The sequence below is a fragment of the Peromyscus leucopus genome, chromosome 20 (genome assembly GCF_004664715.2).
Source record: "Peromyscus leucopus breed LL Stock chromosome 20, UCI_PerLeu_2.1, whole genome shotgun sequence".
Taxonomy (NCBI): Eukaryota; Metazoa; Chordata; class Mammalia; order Rodentia; family Cricetidae; genus Peromyscus; species Peromyscus leucopus.
In genome coordinates, this window is record NC_051080.1 from 1,972,541 (window position 1) to 1,992,374 (window position 19,834).

The following is a 19,834-nucleotide window of genomic DNA, read 5'->3' on the forward strand; positions in this document are numbered from 1 at the left end:
TATTGCTTCCAGCTGTTTGGCATTTCAAGTTGAACATTGAGGTCTTTGGAGTTGATTTTTAAGGAGGGTGGCAGATACAGATCTTATTTCACTCTTGTACACGTGGGCAAAGCTCTCTCTCACAAAGTGTCTCGGACAGCGGTGGGCACATCGTGGAGCCGAGGTCTCAGAGGAGCCAAGTAGACTGCAGGCAGCTTGGGTGCCTCCTTCCCACGGTACCATCAGCTTCCTCTGGGGTCTTCTTCTCCTCTTCTCTGGCTTCCCAGGCTCCTCGTGCCTTGAACTTCTTTACTTCTCCTGCTGCCTTGAAGGTTTCTTCTTCATGTCTCTTGAGGTGCTGCCAAAGGTTTGGAGAAGGATGGAGGGGCTTGTGAGCCCCCAGAGGGAGTGGGAACACGCTTGTGCATGGTCATCTGGCCTGGGTGGGGCGCCTGTGCGGCTGTGCTAATTGTCAAGAATGACTTCCTCATAGCATCTCTCCACTGTTTGGTATGCTGAGTTTCTGTTTGTTCTTGTTTGGAGTTGCATTCTCAAAGACCCCAAATATCCCACCCTCAGGTGCTAGGAGGGGAGGTGGAGGAGAGCATCTGTTGTTCCACTAGGGAAGACCCCAGGAATCCGAAAGAGAGGCTCAGCAGTCCCCAGGGAGCAGCTGGATCATCTACAGCACGCTTTCCTCCTGGGATCCTGTGTCAGGCTGGATATTGGACCCCAACATTAGGCAAATATTGGGTGCTCCTCCGCCTGCTAGAGCAGGGATGGAATCCATCCTGGGAGAGTCCCAGGCCCCCTGTTCCTGCTCCCAGACTGCCCAGGCGTAGTTTTCTAGATGCTCACTTTATTTTGTAGCGGGGTGCCCCTCATTTACCCACTGGAAGGGCTTGTGCCAGCTGGAGGGGCCTGGAGTAGCGTGTTGGGAGGAGTAGGCCCATAGGATTGGCTGCTGTTCTACAGATCTTGGCTAAGGACACCTGCTTGGCGTGTGGCAGGTTCTGTCTCCCGTCTCACGAATGATTGCTGGGTTGGGCCGAAGGAGGGACTGGGTGCCCTGCTTTTCTGTGCCATTTCTACATCGTGGGGTGTCTGTGCTGCAACGCCTCTGCCAGCCTTCTGGTTGCTCAGGGCCTGTGCTGCCTCTGTCAGGTTGGATCTCCCCCTGGGAGCTGTATTTTCTCTCCTCCTGAACCTCCACGGTGTGGTACCTCCACTGCTCCCCATGCCTCCCTCTTCTCTGAACACATGCTCGCTTCTCTCTCCTTCTCCAGGAAGCCTTCCTTGAATACCCCCCATGATGTCAACCGTTGCCTGTAACCATGGCTCATGCCTCTAGATGCTTCCTTGTTTTTGGCTCCTAGGGCAGGGCCTGGTCTCCCACCTCGGGCTCGGCACGTGCCGCGCACCTATCCCCCGAGTGTGTCAGAGCAGATCAGCCGCAGCAAGTGGCAGACACAGTCAGACCGAGAACATCTTGCTCTCCGAGGCCCAGCCCAGGGACGGGAGGGGATAAAAGTCTCGTGCCAGGGCCCCAGGGCAGAAGCACACACACCGTGACCATCTCCAGTCCGTCTGAAGCTCCGGGCCTGCCTGTCTCTGCCATGTCTCTCTCCCCATGCCGGGCCCAGAGGGGCTTCAGTGCTCGCTCAGCGTGCTCTGCCTTTGCAGGGGCTCGAGGCAGAGCTGGCTTCAGCAGCAGGAGCCTTAGCTCCTCCAGGAGATGGAGAGGAAGCTCTTGCGAGAGGGCCTGGGGGGCAGGGGCCAGGCAAGGGGTCCGGTTTGGGCAGGGGAGTGGAGGGCCTGGTCTTTCCCAGTGCCCTCCAGGGGGCATCCAAGCGGTGACTGTGGACCAGAGCCTGCTGACCCCACTGAAGATCGAGGTTGACCCCCAGTTCCAGGTGGTGAAGACGCAGGAGACTCGAGAGATCAGAACCCTCAACAACCAGTTTGCCTCCTTCATTGACAAGGTGAGGGTAAAAGCAGCCCCTGCTTCTGGGCCTCCCGCAGACACCTGCTCTAGACAAGATGGACTAGAGGGAGGAGATCTGATCTCTTTCTGCCACTTTTCTCATCCCTTCAGTGGCAAGGAAGTCCTCCCAGGGTCTAACCAGTGGCTTTCTGGTTTGCTAATGCCCTGCTATTCCATGGCTGGGGTTCAGGGACAGAGACCACCAGCTGGGTAGTGATGAGAAGTCTCCTCTCTTTTGCCCCATCCAATCGTGGATGTGCTCAGCTTCTTGTGGGAGGCCTTGAGGTTCCTCGGCACAGGCAGGGATGGGAGGCAAGAGCAAGGGGCCCACAAGAGGGTCTTTGAGGCTTCCCTCTCCAGAGGCTGTGCCAGGGGAGTCCCAGAAGTCTCAGGACCCCATGTCTGGTTCCAGGTACGCTTCCTGGAGCAGCAGAATAAAGTCTTGGAGACCAAGTGGGCCCTGCTCCAGCAGCTGCAGGGGAGTCACAGCCCTCAGGGCCTGGAGTGCATGTTCGAAGCCTGCCTGGCCCGGCTCAGGCGGCAGCTGGAGGAGCTTCAGAGGGAGCGAGGGGCTCTGGACTCCGAGCTGAAGACCTATCAGGATCAGGAGGATGAGTACAAGTCCAAGTGAGCAATGGAAGTCTCCGTGCGGTGTCTAGGGGGTGGTGTGTGAAGTGCTCTGCCAGCCTGAGGGTCTCCTGCATGTCCAGCTCCCAGCGCTGCATGACTGACCTCCATTCTGCCCCTCTCCTGATTCACAGGGGTCACCTGCAATATGCAGAGGAGACCCCCCCCTCCCAGCACCCCCCCCCTCCCAGGCCTGGAGAGACCTGGGAGAAATGTTGAGGTCTCTTTCCAGAGGGCTGAGGTCTAGCCACAAGGGTCCATGCCTCTGGTCAGGACTGGGAAGGGCTGATCCAAACAACAACCTTGGTTGCTTTCTCGAGAAATTCCTGTTTAGCAGGCTGTGGGGTAACGTGACTCAGATGTCCTCTGGTCCTGGGTGGAGGGCAGTCAGCTTAGTGCACCTGTCCCCAGGCCCATGGTGTGATTCATGGCTGGACTGTGGTTCTAGCTCTACCTAGGCAGCCTGGTGGTGCAGACAGCCCTGGGCTGAGGGGCGGTGAGGGCTGCAGGGTGAGGGTAGGCCTCTTACTTCTCCCAGTCCTGGTTTCTACTGTTACTGTCTGGGAAAAGTTCATTTACCTTCGTGGTCTCCAGGGAAAGGAACAGGGCAGGTGGGGAGGGAGTGAGTGAGTGAGGGAGGCATCCAAGGTTTCAGGTCTGCTGTGGAGAGTCCTGTTTCCCCCAGGAAACCCATGTTGCCTGCTCAGAGGCATCTGAGTGCTTGGGAAACCATCAAGACATGTGGCCCACTGTTCTGTGGAATACAGGCTGACTCAGGGGTATAGATAGGGTATGACAGCCCCCTGAAAAGGAATGGGAAAAGGGTCAGCAGTGGCTCCTGACTTGGGGGCCTCTGAAGAGACAAGGACACTCAGGGAGGGTATGGGGGTGCAGAGTGCAGAGGTGAGCTGTAAGCAGGGAGGGTATGGGGGTGCAGAGGTGAGCTGTAAGCAGGGAGGGTATGGGGTGCAGAGGTGAGCTGTAAGCAGGGAGGGTATGGGGGTGCAGAGGTGAGCTGTAAGCAGGGAGGATATGGGGGTGCAGAGGAGGGCTGTAAGTAGGGAGGGTATGGGGGTGCAGGGGTGAGCTGTAAGCAGGGAGGGTATGGGGGTGCAGGGGTGAGCTGTAAGCAGGGAGGGTATGGGGGTGCAGGGGTGAGCTGTAAGCAGGGAGGGTATGGGGGTGCAGAGGTGGGCTGTAAGCAGGGAGGGTATGGGGGTGCGGAGTGCAGGGGTGGGGGTGCGGAGTGCAGGGGTGGGGCTGTAAGCTCTGACCTGGTGCCCCCTGACTGTCATTTTCCATTTGCAGGTATGACCAGGAAGCTCACAAGCATGCCTCAGTGCAGAATGACTTTGCCGTCCTTAAGAAGGTGGGCGGGGCTCAAATGCTCCACTCAGAAAGCCCCCATCATGCCCTAAACTGGTCTCAGGCTGGGAGGTCAAAGGGTGGAGATACTGACTGAGGACACCTTGTCACTCTGCATGCGGCCGCCCTGCCAGGATGGGATATTGACCTAGACACAGGCACTTAGTAAACGAGGCGCTGTTTGACAGGCTCGGGCTTCACTGCAGAGCGGCAAGAGGTTGGGAGGCCGGGGAGGAAGTGCAAACAGCACAGGGGCTTGGGGCTGATCTGCAGCAGTGTGCAGGTAGTGCAGGGCAGGATGGGGAGGGGAGAAGAGGGAGACACAGCGGCGTGGGTGTCCTGGGACGAAGTGTGAGACGCATGCTTTCTGTCTCCCTGTCCTCAGGATGTGGATGAGGTTTTCCAGAGCAAGATGGATTTGGAAGGCAGGCTGGAGTCTCTGAGAGAATACGTCTGCTTCTTGACACGTCTGTATGAAGAAGTAAGGACGTGTGAGGAACAGGGAGAGGTGACGGAAGGGACAGGATGGACAGGCTCCCTGTGGCCACGAGGGGAGCCACAGGGAAGGGGAAGCCTGTTGGGAGGACGGCTTTGGTTTGTGGTCATTCGTCATTTACAATCATTGGTGTGAGAATTCATTGAGGAACAACCAGGCAAAGCCTTCAAAGCTGCTTCTCCGAGGAGGCAGACAGAGCACCAGTCTCAGTACATGTGAACCCCACACTCTGTTAGGCGGTGATAGGTGCTGTGGGGAGCAGGGGAGCAGGGCTGGAAATGCGGGAAGGTGGCGATTGCGAATAAGCCTGATATAAAAGGTAAAATCAGGCTGGACATGTGAAGGAGGGGAGGAACTCCTCAGGCAGGTAATTTCTGGGACTCTGGGCAGAGGTTGTGTCCTTAGCAAGAGAAATTGTGAGATGATCAGTGTGGCTGGGGCAGGGGGATTGTGTGGAGGGAGGTGTGATAAGGAGTGAGAAGGATGACAGAGACAGGTGATTTTGGGCCTCGTGGGTCTTTTTCCTTTACTGTCCACACTGCAAAAGTCACTGGAGACCACCTCAGTGGTCCTTACTCTGCAAATCTGGACCACCACTACTGGGTGATAGGCAAATGGGCGGAATTCAGACATCCTTCTCCCCTCAGGGGACAGGGGACAGGGAGCCAGGGTGGTAGACACTGAGTTGGTTTCTCCTATAGGAACTGGGACAGCTGCAGACTCAGGCTGATGACATGTCGGTGGTGCTGTCCATGGATAACAACCGTTGCTTGGACTTCAGTGACATCATCGCTGAGGTCCGCGCCCGGTATGAGGAGATCACTCAGACCAGCAAGGCCGAGGCAGAGGCTGTGTTCCAGACCAAGGTGCCGTGGCCCAAAGAGCAAGCTGAGGATGGCTGGGTGGTCACATCACACCCCAGGGAGGTCACCAACTCTGGTCCTATTGGGGCATCTCTGATGACATCCTTGAGGTTCAGGCCTCACAGGGTAGGGCTGTGTCCACATTTCAGGAGGGGGACAATGGCAATAAGTCAGGAGACAAGCTTGGACCTCTGCAGGCATGTCTACTATGAGCTCTGCAGTGTAGCTGGCCTGCAGTGGGAAAAATGCAGACACCAGGAGGCATCTCCCAGGGTGGGAAGATGGCAGAAGAAGCCGTCAACTCAACCAATGGTGTTACCTTTGTGCCCTCAGTACCAGGAACTTCAGGCATCAGCCCAGCTTCAAGGGGACAGCATGAAGGAGGCCCGGGTGCAGATTTCCCAGCTTCGGCAGGCCATTCAGAGGCTGCAGAGTCAGATTGCGAGCCTCAGGACTCAGGTAGGCTCCCTGTGTCTACTGCTGCATCCTCCGAGGCTTGGTGCCTCCACCGTCTCCTTCCCAGACAGGCTTATACAAGCATGCGTCGGGGGGATCCAGAGAACTGGCTGGGGCTCTGGGTCATTTTGTGGTGGGGACGTTGGAGACAGATCTTCAAGTCACCTCTGAACTGACTTTGCTGGTTCCCTGTGAACTCCGGCCTGCACGCTGGCTTTCCTGGGGCAGAGCCCTTGCACTGTACAGTCCTGGGGGACTGTTACTCACAGTCTCCATTCAGGTAGACATTTTGCTTCTGTCTCCTTGGAGAGAGGGTGAGTTTAACTCTCGGTTCGTCTCTTCTTTTGATTCTTCCCCCACAAGCAAACAGGAACTTAAGGTCAAACACTGACTTTTCTGGTTTCCCTTTGGGAAAAGTGTGTGTGTGAGAGAGAGGAGAGCCCGTGGAAGGGAGATGGGCCTGTGGGTGGAGCCTTTTCAGGAGAGCTCACAGAAGGTTGAGGAGGTGAGGTGCCCTGTTCTCCCAGATGGGAGGGGTGATGACTTACTAAGTTATCAAGTTTGTGCTCATGTTCCTCAAAGTCGAAGCCTGGATTGGAAACCCGTAGTGGGTGATGAACACCGAGTACATACGTCAGGTGAACATGTATGTGGAGGCATGTGCAAGGTGCCCACTGGTTATGTGGGTGGGGCTATCTGAACTCCCAGCCTCGTGACTGGAGAGCTAATGCTCCTAACCTGAAGCATCTCTGCGGCCTCCCCTCCTAAACCTGCTTTTTATTTAAAATTAATTTTATTTGCATGGGTATTTTGCCTACAGTAATGTCTGTGTATCATATGTGTGTCTGGTACCCATGGAGCTCAGAAGAGGATATCGAATCCCCTGGAACTGTAGTTATAGGTGGTTGTAAGCCACCATGTAGGTGCTGGGAATTGAACCTGGGTCCTCTGGAAGAGCAGTCAGAGCTCTTAACCACTGAGCCATCTCTCCACTCCCTGTTTCTTATTTTATTCATTGATTGATTCTTATTTTATGTGATTTGGTGTTTTGCTTGCATGTGTATCCGCACACACACCTTTCAGCTAAACACACCAGGACTAGCCCTGAGAAGCCATGCATGTGCTTTGCTGGGAGGACCTGTTCCTTTTTTGGCACAGGCCCAAGAGACTGAGCTTTTCACACTGCCTCAGAGTGCTGGGTCCCTACTCATCCACCCATCACCTTTCTAGACACAGAGAGGAGATCTTGTTCCTGTTCTGGGGTGTTTGTGTGGGGACAGAGCCGTGACAGCCTCTGGAGGATTTCTTCCTTTCTGAATCTGAGGTGATGCTGAGTCGCCCACACCCATCTCTGCTTCTCTCCTCACACCTAGCTTCTCAGTGTCCAGTGACTGGATTTAGGACTCATACTAAGCACCATGTGCTGTCATGAGATGCTTAACTGAATATGCCAGCCAAGACCCTGCTTCCAAAAAGATCATGTTCTGAGGTTCTGGGTAAACATGAAGATGTTGGGGGACCCAGTGAACCTTCTGCCACAGGAAAAGAAGCTGTTAGGCAATGTTTTCCCTTAGGATGAGAGGGGCTGGGCATGGGGTGGTCATGCATAATTTTGAGCTCATGAGGTGAGGGTCTATCTGGGTCTTCAAATTACATCCATGGTGGCTGTTTTGAGGGCCCTGTCAGGCCCACAGCCATCTTCTCCCACATTTCTACTCCCCTCCAGAACGGCAGTCTGCAATCGGCCATTGCTGATGCTGAGCAGCATGGGGAGATGGCTCTGAAGGATGCCCAGGCCAAGCTGGATGAGCTAGAGGATGCTCTGAGAGCAGCCAAGCAGGACATGGCCCAAATGTTGCGCGAGTACCAGGAACTGCTGGGCACAAAGCTGTCCCTGGATGTGGAGATTGCCACATATCGAAGGCTGCTGGAGAGCGAGGAGTGTAGGTAGGAGATCTGGAGGTACCAGGGGGTGTGAGCCTGGGTTGGGGGGAACGGAAGGCCGCTGCAGGTCTCTCTTTGCTTGAGGGGATTCTGAGAGATTTCCTTACCCTGTAAGTCACTAAGGGCCACCAACTCTGCTGGGAGGGATTTTTAAATTAGGGTTTGTATTCTTTATAGCCTTTCTTAGTGTTTTTTCTCATGTCCTTCCTCCCCCAGGATGTCGAAGGAGAACATCAGCCAGGTCACTATCTGTGAGTATGAGGGGACTTTGAGAGTAGGGTTACCTGTGGTGCTGAGGACCCTGCTGTGACCCTGGTGCATTTCTTGGCAGCCACAGCAGAAGGCAGTGTTGTTGTGCCTGGAGGAGTTGGTGGAGGCCAAGTGGTCATACCTGGAAGAACTGGAGGAGGCCAAATGGTTGTGCCTGGAAGAATTTGTGGAGGCCAAGCAGTAATGCCTGGAAGAATTTGTGGAGGCCAAATGGTCGTACCTGGAAGAATTTGTGGAGGCCAAATGGTCGTACCTGGAAGAATCTGTGGAGGCCAAATGGTCATACCTGGAAGAGTTGATGGAGGCCAAGTGGTCATACCTGGAAGAGTTGATGGAGGCCAAGTGGTCATACCTGGAAGAGTTGATGGAGGCCAAGTGGTCGTACCTGGAAGAGTTGATGGAGGCCAAGTGGTCATACCTGGAAGAGTTGATGGAGGCCAAGTGGTCGTACCTGGAAGAGTTGATGGAGGCCAAGTGGTCGTACCTGGAAGAGTTGATGGAGGCCAAGTGGTCATACCTGGAAGAGTTGATGGAGGCCAAGTGGTTGTGCCTGGAAGAGTTGATGGAGGCCAAATGGTTGTGCCTGGAAGAGTTGATGGAGGCCAAATGGTCATACCTGGAGGAGATTGTAGAGGCCAAATGGTCATACCTGGAAGAGTTGATGGAGGCCAAGTGGTTGTACCTGGAAGAGTTGATGGAGGCCAAGTGGTCATACCTGGAAGAGTTGATGGAGGCCAAATGGTTGTGCCTGGAAGAGTTGATGGAGGCCAAATGGTCATACCTGGAGGAGATTGTAGAGGCCAAATGGTCATGCCTGGAAGAGTTGATGGAGGCCAAGTGGTCGTACCTGGAAGAGTTGATGGAGGCCAAGTGGTCATGCCTGAAGGAGATTGTAGAGGCCAAATGGTCATGCCTGGAGGAGATTGTAGAGGCCAAATGGTCATGCCTGGAGGAGATTGTGGAGGCCAAATGGTCATGCCTGGAGGAGATTGTGGAGGCCAAATGGTCATGCCTGGAGGAGATTGTAGAGGCCAAATGGTCATGCCTGGAGGAGATTGTAGAGGCCAAATGATCATGCCTGGAGGAGATTGTAGAGGCCAAATGATCATGCCTGGAGGAGATTGTAGAGGCCAAATGGTCATGCCTGGAGTTGGTGATGGTCAAGTGGGCACTTGTGGACTCAGAGGCTGGAAAGGCGGCTTTGGGTCTGGAGGCTGCTCTAGCATTGTAACTGGTGGCTTTGATATCCCCCAGGGATCTGGGTGTAGTCCCAGCGTGGGTTCCTGCTCTGTGTCTGGCTCTGGCTTCAGTTCTGGCTCTGGCTCCTGCTGCCGCACCATCCTGAAGCAGACAGTGGAATCAAGTCGGAAGACATCTGTCATTTACTGAGTGACCAGGCAGTCATATCCCTTCTGATCCCAGCAGCCTTGTTCCCACCCCATCCTCCATACCCAGTGTTCACAGCCCAAGGCAGCCCACTGGGCGCTGGAGAAAGCCAATAAAGTCTGCCTGCCTGCTGTCCCAAGTGCTCAGCTGGCAGGCCTTGCTCTGCACACTCATCTCTGTTGTCGTCTGTTTTTTATTGTCTACAGTGGCTGCCCCTTAAGCAAGGGCTTCAAGGCAAGGGCTGCAGCCTGAGGGCATTCTGTTCCCCCAGGCACCGACTCTTTTCAAAGCTACTAAGGGAACTTATATAGAATTCTGCTCACTCAGAGAGACAGAATAGCTAGTAGCTAACCTTCTCCCTTTGTGTTTTCCAAAATCCTAGCATCTTTCTCTCAGTCCCCACTTAAAAACCCCTTGCTACATGTGGTTCCTCCTTACCGCTTCCTGTCAGCTACTTGCTGACTCCGCCTCCTGCTCACAGGTCAATTTTATTTAATCAAACACATCTTTGAATTGTTGACAAAAGCAGTAGGAAAAAATGCAATACACTTTGAAATAATATTCTCCAACATTTCCCTCCTTTATTTTATTTATTTATTTATTTATTTATTTATTTATTTATTTGTTTGTTTGTTTGTTTGTTTGTTTGTTTTTCGAGACAGGGTTTCTCTGTGTAGCTTTGCACCTTTCCTGGAGCTCACTTGGTAGCCCAGGCTGGCCTCGAACTCACAGAGGTCCACCTGGCTCTGCCTCCCGAGTGCTGGGATCAAAGGCATGCGCCACCAACGCCCGGCTTTCCCTCCTTTATTTTAAAAAATGAAAGCTTTTAACTTTAACATGGTAAGACTGCATACAATAAGAACAATTATCAAGTAAAGATTACATTCACAATGTACTGAATTCCAATTCATTTGTGTCTGGTAGATTTAAAGAAAATACTCCATAATATATTCCATCTTAGTGAATCCAAAGTTTTACACATGTGTTACTTTCTATCATAACTAAGGAAAACTGCAAGTATAACTATTGAGTCTTCAACTCCATCAAAGGCCCCAGAAGGACTTAATATTATTTAAGTAAACAAAAAGTGAATTGCAGACAATTTCCAAAAACTCTAGAAATGACAGTGACATCAGACTGCCTGGACAGTCACCAAAGTTCCTCTGCAACATTGGGGCATCTACCTTCAGCCTACAGGCCCATATTATCTGGTAGAATTTTCAACAAAGCAGGAAATTTGAAAGACTGTCCCATATATATTGGCAAAGTTTGTCAGTCGCTTTCCTCTGTGTCCTGCAGAACATCTGGCAGTTTCTTCTGTGAAGCAGGAACCTGAAGTACCATCCCACTTTGTTTTGGCAAAGTTCAGTGGTCATTTTCCTATGGGTCCTGCACATCCAGTTTATATATACACGATACTGTCAAGCAGTCCAGGCAAGAGCAGCTTCTTGCCCAAATGGCTAGCCTTGCTACATTGAAAGCAAACTCTGAAATAAATTAGTGCTGCCAGGAGCAGATGTGTCTCATTGTCATGAAAAGCCTTAAGTTAACCAAACATTTAAAATGAATGCCATATTCTGTAGGTCTTTGAAAGGTTTGAAGGCCATCTATCTATCTATCTAAAATATATCTCTATATGATCTGGAAGGCATACCTAACTATCTACAATTTTGATTGTTATAAATGACTAACTACTGACCTATGTTCCTGATTATCCTATATAATTTATAATAATAGCTTTCAAAATCTAGAACTTCACCTTACATTTCCAAATGAACTGCATAGGAACAATACCTCAAACAAAAATAGAAACATACACATAATATGTTGCAACAAAAAAAACCCTTAAATTTTTATCAATATACAAAAACCCCTCAAACAAGAACAGAAACATATATACTGTGGTGGTATTGTGTTCCCCGAAATATTGTGCACGCTAATAAACTTATCTGGGGTCAGAGAACAGAACAGCCACAATATTAAACATAGCGTTTAGGCAGTGGTAGCACACGCCTTTAATCCTAGCATTCCAGAGGCAGAAACCCTCTGGATCTCTGTGAGTTCAAGGCCACATTGGAAACAGCCAGGCATGGTGACTCACGCCTTTAATCCCAGGGAGTGATGGCAGAAAGCAGAAAGGTATATAAGGCGTGAGGACCAGGAACTAGAATATTTGGCTGGTTAAGCTTTTAGGCTTTGAGCAGCACAGTTCAGCTGAGATTCATTTGGGATGAGGACTGAGAGGCTTCCAGTCTGAGGAAACAGGATCAGCTGAGGAATTGGTGAGGTGAGGTGGCTGTGGCTTGTTCTGCTTCTCTGATCTTCCAGCATTCACCCCAATACCTGGCTCCAGGTTTGTTTTTACTAATAAGACCTTTTAAGATTCGTGCTACAATATACAGTGTGTTGCAACAAAAATTACCTTAAATTTGTGTCCATGTACAAAAGTCCTTACAAATACAAAATATTTGAGATCAATAATTGTCCATTAGTTTTAGCAGTTTCAATAATCTACTCTGTTATGTAAAGTAGGTTCAATAATATACCCTTCTATCTTATCATTCCTATATCCCCCTCTCTTTTTTTCAAAGAGATTCCTTAATATAATATCATTTATATAATTTTCTCCCTTGCCAATACCAGTAACAATTAATAAACCCAATAAATGATGACAATCATCCATAATCCATCAAATGACCAAATACCGTGCTCTTCACCTCTCAGGAATGTAGGCATCATGTCCCCCAAATTACTTCCTGCTGTCTGGGGGTAGTGATATCCTGAAAAACCTGAAATATTGGCCGAGTCCACAGAAAACCAGAGGCAACCTTCGTTGTCCAGTCTCTGTGTAATGGGAAAGTGCAGAGCTTATCTGAAATCCTGGCTAAAGCATCCTGTGGGGCTGGGCCCTCTCAGCAAGCAACGTCAGAGTTGTCCTGAGCAGCTTGTACTCCGATACTGGCCTTTGGATGGTGCCTGTCCCCCTAATGGCATCCCCACAACCCCTACAGAATCATTATTGTGGGGCCCCATTCCTATTAGAGACATCACAGGTCGTTGTTATGACTGGTCACGGTTCACTGCTGAAAACCTAAACATTTTAAATGTCATATACAGAATAGTCTTTATTGCAGTCCATGGGAAGGCCAGCTCCCCAGAACTGCTCCAGGGTTGTGAATAGAATACTTCAGAATAGCGAGGGGTTAGAAAAATATTCATATCTATCTGAGGGGGAAAATAAGGAAACTCACATACTTTCTGATGGTAACTTTCTCTTTTACTACATCTTAAAAAAAACTCTTTTTCTGAAAATCTGTCTCTACAAGATACCTTTCACATTGTTGTATTCTCTGTCCAGCCAAGTTATATTCCACACTGTTACATTCTCCATAAACTCCCTGTATAGCCATATACCTCTTCTGCACAGTTACATCTTTTTTACATAGCTCCACATCTCTCTTCCATACACATTTCTTCTCTCTACTCTGTTACATTCCTTCCCATATTATTACATTTGCTCCCTGATTACTCACTCATTCTCCCATTCATTCACTCTCCCATCATACTCTCATGCTTCTTCTTTCATCTCACTCTCTTCTCTGCTCATTCTGCTACACTCCTCACTCAGCACACAGACACACACACACACAGACACACACTCACTACTCACTGCTCTTTACACAGTTCCTACATATCCCTTCCCCAGCACCCCCCCCCCCACTCACTCTTACCCTCTGCAAAGCTCTTCTCACAGCAGTTCTCTCCACAGCTTTTCATTTTTCTCTTGGTCCATTCAGCTGATCCCTCACTCAGCACATACCCACACACTCTCACTCACACACTCCTCCTTCCCTCTTCTCTCATAGCCAAAGTCTGGACAATTATATGTCACATTTTCAGGGGTCTGACCCAATCTCATAACACATGATAAGTCACAGAGTTTTTCTCAGGCTAGGAAGGTGGCATGGACTGGCCAGTCAGGCTTGGCCAAGCATGTAACTCTTTCCCAGACAGAGAATGACATTGAAATTCAGGTCTTAACAATAACAGTTAGTTGACAGAACCTTGAGTGGTAGGGGTGTGTGCAGAAAGAGAATTACTTGCAGGGAGTTATGTCTCCCAAAGTTGTTTCAAGTCTGACCTTGATTCAGCAACAAATACCTGGAACTTACATTTTTGTGTTCTCTGCAGGGGCAGCGAGTCTGAATTTGTTCTGAAATCTAAAATTAGCTGTCTTTGTGACTGAGAATACTTTTACTTTCCTGTGTCAGTAAAGAAAAATATGCTGGTATTATTTCTATACATCAGAATTATACAGCTCAGGTAGAAATCATCTTCCTGACCATCCACACCTAAATGTGTGCCCAAAGACATAAAACACACTACAGTGGGCTGTGGAAAGAACCCCACAGATGTTACTTTTAGGGAGATATGGTGATGGCACATGAGAAAGTTACAGATAGTAAACAACCACTTTCCACAGCCAGTGACTCCACAGCTTTGCCAGGTGGGGCTTCCTATCAGAGTTTTTCATCTGGTAGGTCGACCTGTTGAACATTAGTTGTTACCTGCTGTATACTCCCATGGCCCTTGACAAGTCTTATAAATTTAGTGCTAATATTTATGTCTATGAAAAGTTTTAAATAGTTAAAATAAAACCAAAGGATTATGAGATTATTGGCAATAGAAAAGTCCCTAAATTTTGGTTTTCTTCTGTCCCCCATCACGTGACTCTTCTGACATGAGACAGAGATTTTGGATTTTCCTTTAACAAGCATGCTTGGGTTTAGAGAAGGAGAGAGCCATGCTCCAACCCTAAAGCCAGCTTTAAATTTTAATTAAATTGGGACTACAAAAAGACCATTTGCCTTTTATAGTTATAAAGAACAGCAAAAACAAATATTTAGGAAGACTTATGAAAATTTTTTTTAAAACAATTACAGACATAGTTCATTCATTTTTTTTAAAGATCTATTTATTTATTATATATACAGTATTCTGTCTGCATGTATCCCTGCCAACAAGAAGAGGGCACCAGATCTCATTTCAGGTGGTTGTCAGCCACCATGTGGTTGCTGGGAATTGAACTCAGGACCTTTGGAAGAGCAGCCAGTGCTCTTAACCGCTGAGCCATCTCTCCAGCCCGACTTATGAAATTTTATCCTGTTGAAAATATACTATACAATTAGGCCAATTTAACTCATAGCTATCTCCTCTCCTCATCAGGAAGGCTCTCCTGTTCAAATCTATTCTTCATCAATCTTGATGGTATTAATAGTTTTTCTTCTCCTGTGGAAACAAAAGCAAAACCTCTCTCCCAATGTAAAACATTTCCTGGTTTTCATTCTCAGTTTGATATAATATATTCTGAGTTTAAAATATATAGGTTGATTTAATTCATCAGTTTTTTTCTACTATCTAATTTCTCTTCGCAGCTGTTGTTCCTTTTTCATTAGCATGTAAGAAATTTAAAGTTAATAAAGCATTGTGTAATCTATCTCTGGGTGTTTTTTTATTACTCCCTTCTGTTTATTAATGATTTCTTTTAAATTTTGATTAGACCTTTCTATTACTTCTTGTCCTGTGGGGTTGTTTGGTATACCTGTAATATGCTTTATGTTATAATATTAAAAACTATTTCATTTTAGTAGACACATATGCTGGAACATTATAAGTCTTAATTTGTACAGGTATTCCCATGATGGCCATAACTTCTAATAGATATGTAATTACAGAATCAGTCTTTTCAGAACTCAGAGCAGTTTCCCACTGAAATCTGGAATGTGTATCTATAGAATGGTGCATGTATTTTAATTTTCCAAATTCTGCAAAATGAAACACATCCATTTGCCGAATTTTATTTCTTTGAGTACCTATTGGATTATTTCCTGCACGTAGTGGAGTTTGGTTATACAAAGAACTAGTAGGACATTTCCTTATAATTTCCTTGGCTTGTTGCCAAGTGTGAAAAAAAATCTTTTTTAAATCCTTGCTATTGACATTATGTTTTGTTTTTGAAACTCTGAGGCCTCCAGCACATTTCCTATTAATAACTGATCGATTTCATCATTACCTTGTGCTAGAGGGCCTGGCAGACCCTTATGGTATCTGATATGTGTTACATGTATGGGATGGTTTCTATTACTGACTATTTCCTGTAATTGTATAAATAATAAAGTTAATTCTGACTTATCAGGAATAAGTTCAGTGGTTTTAATATGTAAGACAACTCTTTCTGCATATTGAGAGTCAGTAATTATATTAAGAGGTTCTGAAAAATCTAATAATACCATGGGAATAGCATATAACTCTGATTTCTGAACTGAATCATAAGGGCTTTGAGCCATTTTACTTATTTTTCCTGACTTATAACCTGCCTTTCCTGATTTATTTGCATCAGTGTAGAATGTAGGGGCACGAGAAATTGTGGTATCTCTTATGAGGTAAAATCCAATTAGTTTTTTTTATACACTGAAATACCTTGCTTTTTGGATAGTTGCTACTTATCTCTCCCAAAAAATTACTGCAAGCTCTTTGCCAATTTTCATTTCCTGCTCATAATGAAGCAATTTCAGCATTAGTAAAAGGTACTACATATTTTCTTCTGGGTTTATTCCTGTCAATTAATGAAGTCTTAATTTTCCTTTTAGAATCAACTCAGAAACCTTTCCCACATATGTCTTTAATTTTTTACTCTGTGTGGTAAAAATATCCACTCTATGATAGTATTTTCCACCCTGGGAACCCCCACCTATCACTGCCCCAGTTGCCGGCCAGCAGGGGAGACTTCTGTGGGCAGACTCCCCCCACCAAACCCCCCTGTTGGACCCTGCAATCTACAAGACCCATACCCTACCCCAAACCTACCCATCCCACTGTGACCCCAGTGGCTTACTGAGACACAGAATCTGCCAGTTCTCATTGGACCAAGAGCCCTGAAAGGACCAAGAGTGGTTCCCTGAGACACAGAATCCACCAGCTCCAATTAGACCAAGAGCTAAGATTGGACCCAGAGGGGCCCCTTGAGACACAGACACAGCAAGCACAGATTGGACCAAGAGCAGCTTGTTCAGACACAGGCACCTCTTGCACCTATCGGAAGAAGAGATGGGAAGATGCCAGTGTAAAAATACATACAACAACATAAAGAGCAATATCGCATCACCAGAACCTAGTGGTTCTACAACAGCAAGACCTGAACATCACAACATAGAAGAAGCAGAAGAAAGCAATCTTAAAAATAACTTTATAAAGATGATAGAGGTCTTTAAAGAGGAAATGAAAAATTCCCTTAAAGAAATTGTGGAAAAGACAAACAAAAAAATTGGAAGAAAAAAAAAAAGTCCCTAAAAGAAAGCTAAGAAAACCATGAAAAAGCAATCAAACATGTGAAGGAAACAGTTCAAGACCTGAAAATTGAAATAGAAACAATGAAGAAGACACTAACTGAGGGAATGCCGGAAATAGAAAACTTGAGTAAGCCAACAGGAACTACAGATGCAAGCATAACCAACAGAATACAAGAGATGGAAGAGAGAATCTCTGGCATAGAGGATACAATAGAGGAAATAGATTTGTCAGTCAAAGAAAACACCAAAGCCAAAAGAGTCATAACGCAAAATGTCCAGGAAATCTGGGATAGTGTGAAAAGGCCAAACCTAAGAATAATAGGGATAGAAGGAGGGGACGAATACCAACTCAAAGGCACAGAAAATAATTTAACAAAATATGGAAGAAAACTTTCCCAACTTAAAGAAGGAAATGCCTATGAAGACACAAGAAGCTTATAGAACACCAAATAGACTAGACCCTCCCCAAAAGTCCCCTCACCACATAATAATTAAACCACTAAACATACAGAATAAAGAAAGAATATTAACAGCAGCAAAGGAAAAAGGCCAAGTGACTTATAAAGGCAGACCCATCAGAATAACACCTGACTTCTCAATAGAGACTTTGCAAGCCAGAAGGACCTGGACAGATGTAATGCAGACACTAAGAGAACATGGATGCCAGCCTAGAGTAATATACCCAGCAAAACTTTCAATCACCATAGATGGAGTGAACATTCCAAGACAAAACCAGATTTAAACAATATATATCCACAAATCCAGCCCTATAGAAAGCACTAGAAGGAAAACTCCAACCTAAGGAAGTCAGATACACCCACGAAAACACAGGCAATAGATAACCTCACAGCAGCAAATCCCAACGAAGGAAAATACACACATACTACCACCAAAAGATAACAGGAATTAACAATCACTGGTCATTAATATCCATCAATATCAATGGACTTAATTCACCTATAAAAAGACACAGACTAACAGAATGGATATGAAAGCAGGATCCATCCTTCTGCTGCATACAAGAAACACACCTCAACTTCAAAGACAGACACTACCTCAAAGTAAAAGGCTGGGGAAATACTTTCCAATCAAATGAACTTAAGAAACAAGCTGGTGTAGCTATCCTAATATCTAACAAAATAGACTTTGAACTAAAATCAATCAAAAGAGATAGGGAAGGACATTATAATTCATTACAGGAAAAATCCCCCAGGATGAAGTCTCAATTCTGAAAATTTATGCTCCAAATACAAGGGCACCCACATATGTAAAAGAAACATTACTAAAGCTTAGACCACACATCAAACTCCACACATTAATAGTGGGAGACTTCAACATCCCACTCTCACCAATGGACAGATCTGCCAGATAGTGGGAGACTTCAACATCCCACTCTCACCAATGGACAGATCTGCCAGAGAAATAAGGGATCTAACAGATGTTATGACTCAAATGGACTTAATAGATATCTACAGAACATTCCACCCTAACACAAAAGAATATACCTTCTTCTCAGCAACCCATGGAACCTTCTCTAAAATTGACCACATACTCGATCACAAAGCAAATCTCAACAGATATAAAAAAAATTGGAATAACATCCTGTATTTTATAGGACCACCATGCCTTAAAGTTAGATTTTTAACAACAAAAATTACAAAATGCCTACAATCTCATGGAAACTGAATAATGCTAGCTGAATCACCATGGGTCAAGGAAGAAATTAAAGACTTCCTAGAATTCAATGAAAATGAGTGCACTACTTACCCAAACTTATGGGACAGTATGAAAGTAGTGCTAAGAGGAAAATTTATTGCACTAAATACCCACATAAAGAAGATGGAGAAATCTCACACTAGCAACTTAACAGCACACCTAAAAGCTCTAGAACAAGAAGAAGCAAACTCATCCAGGAGGAATAGACACCAGTAAATAATCAAATTGAATGCTGAACTCGATAGAATAGAAACAAAGAGAACAATACAAAGAATCAATGAAACAAAGAGTTGGTTCTTTGGGAAAATAAACAAGATAGACAAGCCTTATCCAAACTAACCAAAAGGCAGAGAGAGAGAGAACATCCAAATTAACAAAATCAGAAATGAAAAGGGAGACATAACAATAGACAATGAGGAAATCCAGAGAATCATCAGGTCATACTTCAAAAACCTGAACTCTATAAAATTGGAAAATCTAAAAGAAATGGACATTTTTCTGGATGGGTACCACATACCAAAATTAAAGCAAGACCAGATAAACAATTTAAATAGACCTATAACCCCTAAGCAAATAGAAACAGTCATTAAAAGTCTTCCAACAACAACAACAACAACAACAAAATCCCAGGATCAGATAGTTTCAGTGTAGAATTCTACCAGATTTTCAAAGAAGAACTAATTCCAATGTTCTTCAAATTGTTCCACACAACAGAACAAAAGAAACATTACTAAATTCTTTTTATGAGGCTACAGTTACCCTGATACCCAAACTACACAAAGATGCAACAAAGAAAGAGAATTACAGACCAGTCTCCCTTATGAACATTGATGCAAAAATACTCAATAAAATTTGGCAAACCAAATCCAAGAACACATCAAAGAAATTATCCACAATGATCAAGCAGGCTTTATCCCAGAGATGCAAGGATGGTTCAACATATTTTTTGTCAATGTAATACACCATATAAACAAACTGAAAGAAAAAAAAACCCACATGATCATCTCATTAGGTGCTGAAAAAGCCTTTCACAAAATCCAACACCCCTTCATGATAAAGGACTTGGAGAGATCAGGAATACAAGGAACATACCTAAACATAATAAAGGCAATTTACAGCAAGCTGACAGCCAACATCAAATTAAATGGAGAGAAACTCAAAGTGATTCCATTAAAATCAGGAACAAGAGAAGGCTGTCCACTCTCCTCCTATCTAGTCAATATAGTACTCAAAGTACTAGCTAGAGCAATAAGACAACAAAAAGAGATCAAGGGGATACAAACTGGAAAGAAAGAAGTCAAACTTTCACTATTTGCAGACGATATGATAGTGTACATAAATGACCCCAAAAATCTATCAGGGAACTCCTATAGCTGATAAACATTCTCAGTAATGTGGC

At 46.2% G+C, this 19,834-nt stretch overlaps 1 protein-coding gene across 1 annotated transcript; it reads left to right on the plus strand.

Annotated features, from left to right (window-relative positions):
• Nucleotides 1-914: 914 nt before the first annotated feature.
• On the plus strand, nucleotides 915-9,543 carry LOC114696566 (keratin, type II cytoskeletal 78-like). Its single transcript, XM_028874361.2, has 9 exons — nucleotides 915-1,961; nucleotides 2,376-2,590; nucleotides 3,899-3,959; nucleotides 4,341-4,436; nucleotides 5,153-5,317; nucleotides 5,648-5,773; nucleotides 7,497-7,717; nucleotides 7,931-7,965; nucleotides 8,046-9,543. Exons 1-9 carry the CDS (start codon nucleotides 1,596-1,598, stop codon nucleotides 9,371-9,373), a joined length of 2,613 nt encoding a protein of 870 aa, XP_028730194.1. The 5' UTR covers nucleotides 915-1,595; the 3' UTR covers nucleotides 9,374-9,543.
• The last annotated feature ends 10,291 nt before the right edge of the window (nucleotides 9,544-19,834 follow it).